Source organism: Argiope bruennichi, chromosome 1, assembly GCF_947563725.1.
Source record: "Argiope bruennichi chromosome 1, qqArgBrue1.1, whole genome shotgun sequence".
Classification (NCBI taxonomy): Eukaryota; Metazoa; Arthropoda; class Arachnida; order Araneae; family Araneidae; genus Argiope; species Argiope bruennichi.
The window spans coordinates 27,803,776-27,809,702 of record NC_079151.1 but is presented as its reverse complement, the minus strand read 5'-3'; the positions used below and the strand labels follow the sequence as shown (position 1 = coordinate 27,809,702).

At 24.6% G+C, this 5,927-nt stretch overlaps 1 protein-coding gene across 1 annotated transcript; it reads right to left on the bottom strand.

Moving 5' to 3' along the window:
* Positions 1-388: 388 nt before the first annotated feature.
* LOC129964373 (26S proteasome non-ATPase regulatory subunit 6-like) lies at positions 389-5,788 on the bottom strand. Its single transcript, XM_056079093.1, has 8 exons — positions 5,542-5,788; positions 4,579-4,784; positions 4,184-4,329; positions 3,259-3,478; positions 2,999-3,107; positions 1,513-1,681; positions 1,319-1,424; positions 389-515 (listed from the first exon to the last, which is right to left on the bottom strand). Exons 1-8 carry the CDS (start codon positions 5,684-5,686, stop codon positions 447-449), a joined length of 1,170 nt encoding a protein of 389 aa, XP_055935068.1. The 5' UTR covers positions 5,687-5,788; the 3' UTR covers positions 389-446.
* Positions 5,789-5,927: the final 139 nt, after the last annotated feature.

Genomic DNA, 5,927 nt, shown 5'->3' with positions numbered 1-5,927 from the left:
TATTTTTTGAAATAACAAATACTAGCTGATGAAAAATATATTTCTGAAGTTCTTAAAATATTTTTTTGTAATGCCTTCTCCTCCTTTTTTTAATGAAAAATAAGACGATTTATTTTTAAATGTTAAAAACATTTATCAGAAATGTTCTCTATCAATAAAAGATAAGTCAAGGGATGGTGAAAAAATTTGCAATTTGACAAAAATGTAATCGGTTGTAATTTAATACCAGCACAAAAAGATGGTATAGTAAATTATACATTTCTTTTTTGTTATTATTTTTGAATATTCTTTTAAAAACTGAGGCTATTAATAACAACTATGTCTACCATAATTATGAAAATATTTTAAAAGAAAAGGATGGAAAAAATTATGCACATTCAATACACAATTTTTCTTTAATAACATAAAATTTATTAAGCTCCAATACAAAACACAAATATAGAAAATTAAATGTTTATGACACGACTCAGCTTTTGAACTCTGTTTAAAAGAATATCTCCTTGTTTGATGCATGCCTAAAAACAAATAATATATATATATATCTCAATTCCATAATAAAATAAAATATAGATACTACAAGTAATGCATTTGATCAGAAAACCTGAAAATCAACCTATTATTTTTTAAACAATGAAAAAAAAATTAGTATTTCTATGTTAACAGTAAGAATTCAATGGTTTATGGCAACCTTAGTTATAAGCATTTCAGTTTAGTGAGATATTTAAATAGTTGTAAAGTCAGAAATGAAAGTATATTCAGATATCAAGTTGAAGAAAACCTGGGTACAAAAGTGTAAAAATTCTTGAGAAAAAACAATTAGTTGAAAAGTTTTTCTAGTATTATTTCTATATAAATAAGCATTTTTCTTTTTAGCTTGGCACATTATAAACAATTTTAAAAAAGCATCAGAATAAATGCAGTTAGAATTGTTATTTTAGCATATCTTCTAATACTCTCCTTTTTAATACTACATTTGTTGTTTGAATTATTAATAAAAATGATTTGATTATAATGATTAATAGTTCTTTCAAAATTTAAATTTGACTATATTTATCAGTGGCATGTGATTAATACTAAAGTATCAAATTTAATTAACTATTAAAAATACATATAAAATATCTAAGTTCATCCATTAATTTTTAATTAAAAATCATAAAATTATACTTTAAGTATTAAATGGACGAATATAAGTAATGCAATAAAATATTTAATACAAGAGATGTAACAATGCAATTTAACTAATATCCATATCAGATTGAATTCCTTTAAAAAAACAAGAGAAAATTACAGCAACTATTCAAAACATAAATATTTTTACCTGATATTGATAGTTTTTACTGTCCGGTCTATTGGTCTCAACAATTCCACCAACTTTATCTATTTTACAATGAAGTCTTCCTGCAGCAATGAATCTTGCTAATTCTCTATAATGAATGAAAATATATTTGAAATTAATTTTAAATAAACAGATCATCTGCAATTAACAGTTCATAACTTTAACAGCATCATTACTTGTCAATAAACTCTGTAGTGACTCCAAAAGCATCTGCCATGTACTGAAGAGTTAAACTTCGGTAAGATTCAAGGAGTTGAGTGTAAGCCGAGATCCGCATCTCACGCACATAATAACGGTAATGAGGAGCCAGCAAGCGATCTTGTTTTAACATATTCTCAACCAATGCTAAAAAAAAACAAAAAAACATTGAAAAATTCAAAATTTTAACATTTTGGAGGTAGACAATCTTAAATCTTTTTTATACTCTTGTAGATAATAAATATTTTGATGTATACACATATTTTCTAGCAAGAATATTTTGCATTGTTTTTAAGAAAAAACCTACTGGAATTAAATGAAAAGAGAAAAGTATTATAAATATAACAGAGCTAATAAAAAGCATAAATTTCAGTCATGAATCACTATTAATAAAAATCTCCATGTTTTAAAGCAACAATAAATTAGAAAAATTAAAAATAAACATGAATTTACATTCTTAATGTTTATTTCTAAATAAATCGATTGATATTAGAGTTTCTTTTTTCTAATGAAAATAATTACAATACATTATATTTTTTGTCAAAATGTAATGATACACTCAATTTTACAAGTATAATAATCAAAATAATAATAATTAATTTCAAAAATAATAATTAGAAAACATTAATTCAAAATAACTAACAACTTTTAAAAACTGATAATCCATATATCACCCAATTTCTAGATTTTACAAAAATGAAAAATATTCTATCAAAATGTATCATTTTTTTTTCCCAAGAAAGATCTGAGGCATCAATATTTTTAATATTTGTTCAAGATCAAGATAATTGATTTTAGAGTTTACAAGAGCTTTTCCATCATAATCATATTTATTGTCTGCCTCAACAAATGTCTTTAAATATAATTAATAAATATATTAGCAAAATTCAAATATTATGTTTTCAATTCAAATTGGTATGTTAAGAATCCATTACTTTCTCCTGTTCTTATATCTAGGTACTAGTTTCATATTTATTAAAATATCAAACTCATAAATAATGATTGGCAAGCCATTTTAAATCCATTTCTAAAGCTTTCTCTTATGATTTAATATGAAACAGTTTTATTTTAAACCACATTAATAAATATATAAAATAATAAATTTAAAGAATAAAATAATTAAAAATTTTGTTGAATAATACTATCGCATGAGCTGACAGTGGAAATACTTACTGTGAACTATGGGATACTCATAGCCTCAAAATGATAATGTACTAACTAGGATTAACAATAATTAACCTACTAAACAATTTTAGTTTTAAGCTGGAATTTCAACATTTTCAATTTGAAATTCAAAAACAAATACAGAGAAATCTAATACTATGGAATATTACTAATTCAATGACATTTACACAATCCAATGTTATATAATACAACAATAACTATAAATATCATATCTTTTATTTTTTAAAATAATATATTAATTGAGTTTGCTATAAACCCAAGATTAATTAAAATGCATACCAAGTTTTTGGAAAAATTCAGCATATTGACAGTTGTACAAGGAGAACAAATATTCTCTAATATCGGATGCACTGTGCAAAACTTCCAAAATCTCAGATCCTTTCACAACCTATGGGAAATAAGTAAATATACTGCATGATTAAATTTTTGCAGATCAATTAATAAAATTTGCATCTCATCTTTTTTTTTCTTTTGAAGTTGCATACAGTTATTTTAGGATGAGTCTAATAAATCAGTTTCGATAAGTATGAAAATTATACCTTTTCACGTAGATCTACTCGTGGCAAGGAAATCATGCTGCAGATAACAGTGTAAGTCACAAATGTTTTATAGTCCATGAGTTCATAACTAGTAAATGTAGATACAGTATCCAAGAAAAAAACTGCAGCATTTTTGAAGTCCCGTATAGCCATACAATAAACACCTTGGTATACTTTGAGCCTGTTTCGCCGATCCCAATCACCACCTTCTTCAATTAGGCTAAAACAAAAATATTTTTTAAAAAGATTGCTTTGTACTTAAGATAACAAATCTAAAATTATTAAATTCAAATATAATAACTCTACAACCAAAAATGAGTTAAAGATACAATAATTCAAAAATACAAGATAAATAAATTATAATAATAAAATCTACTAAAATGGTAAAATTATATTAATAAGGTTGCATCCACCAGTCAATAATTAATAGTGAATATATATGACAAAATTTGAATATACTTTTAATGATATAAATAAAAAAAAGTTTAACATGGATAATGAAATAAGACAGCTTTATAAACATTTTGATATTAATAAAATACAGAAAATGTTGATTATGGACACTCTTATATTGCAGATTCATAAGAGATAGAATGAAAGGTTTACATTGATTCTGTCGATTTAGTAAGACTTCTAAAATAAAAATTGTTAAATCAAAAACATTTATGTAATATTAATGGGGGGGGGGATTGACATTTTATTTACTGACACAATCTAAAATACCATGATAAATAAGTTCTGCTAGCAGATTTTTTTAAAAATAAGAAGAACAATTTATATTCATTGAATTTAGAACTATTACTATACCTAAACTATCTTGTTAAATTTTAAACACAAAAAATTCAACCTACTTCAAAACATATTTATTTATAATAAATACAAATCCTGTTATATATGTTTAAATAAGCCACTTTAACAAATTTACCTTTTAGCCTTTTCAATGTTTCGAGTTATGAGATCGTGATCTATATAAAATAGGCCAATCCTAATGATGTGGAACAGTAGATCCAAACGATGTCCAAGAGAGACCGTTTTTTCCTGCGTTTTTCTAAATACACTCAAAGCTGCTTCCTAAAATTAATCAAACAAACAATATTAATAATAAAGGCAAAAATATGTTTATATTGGCACTTTAGAGTGCAGGTCTTTTGATTTATAGTAAGTAAACATTTTAACAAGTTTAATGAAGAAGAGTATAATTTGTAATGAAATGTAGTGATAAACTGCATTAAAACTTTGAAAATATACTCAGGATACATTAGAAAACAACAATATAAATATATAATTCTTATATAAATTTTTAAAAAAATCAGAATTTACTTTGGATCCAATTTTACTCAGATATTCAGCTTTGTTAAGATATGCCTCTCTCACTTCCATTTCACCTAAGTTCTTCTCAGCATCCTCAATAGCATCATCTAATTTCTTTAAAGCTTCTTCATTAGCTTTTTTCATTGCATCCAATAATGCATTATCAACTGTCCATGAAAGATCTTTACATACTTCTTCATAAAATGGAGCCATATCTTAAAAAAAAAAGTATTATATGAATACCTCAAAAATATAAAATATGAATATCTGTTTATACATTAAATTACCGTTAGAATTATCTTATTACACTAAATTACAATAAATATCAGTTTTTAATAAATTTCTCAGCTAACAGCATTCAAAATTGTATTTCCAGTTAAAACTATAATGGACTAAAACCTAAAAAAAAATTATTCAAAAGTTAAAAAAAAAATTCTTGATTAATCATGTAATAATAACCAATTGAACACAGCACAAGAACAGAAAAATATTTTACTTAAACATTTAAAATATTCATAATTAAGAATTTTTTCTAATATTAAAATATTTAGACCACACACTGGCAGTCAAATTTGTGAAGGGCATAAGAAATAAATTAAACTGTTTTAAATGTCTTATACAAATAATCAGTATAATAATAATAAAATAATATAAAAATAATATATATCAAACTAATAATACATATAAATATATACTAAACATAATATATCAAGAAAGATCGATTTTAAACTTTTCGGAACAGACTATTACGAAAATATTTTGAAAGTTTTTATGCCGCTTAATAATCATATCACAAAATATCTACACAAAAGATGATGCTTAATGGATGCGAAAATATCATTAAAAAAACTCATGAATATCAAATTATATCATATATAATAAATCAGATTACTGAAAGTGCAATAAATTAATTCTCTGAAAATCGAAGAATAATAACTTAAAAAGTAAAAAATTATGAATAATTATATTTACTGTTTTCTTTGATGGCTTCTAAAAGACGGCTTTTTAAATTTTCATCTTTTTGGTGTTCCACAGATGAAAGCAAAAATTTCAGTTGTGCAAGTTCCAAGTTCGGATTCTTGTCTAAGCTTTCGGCTTCCAAATTTTCAACAGGCATCTTAATATATTAATATAAATACAACAGTTGGAAAAACACAAACTCTTTTCAGTGACAAGACAAATATGAAAACCAAACGGATGGAGTCAAGCCGAATTATGTTGCGTTGCCATTCACATTCTACGAATCTTTGATAAATCCTGACTCATTCGGCTGTTTTCATCAGACAGTTTGGTAACGAGGCGGGAAACCTGTTAATACATTATATTTATTATTCAATTTTGGCATCGGGCTCTCGTCA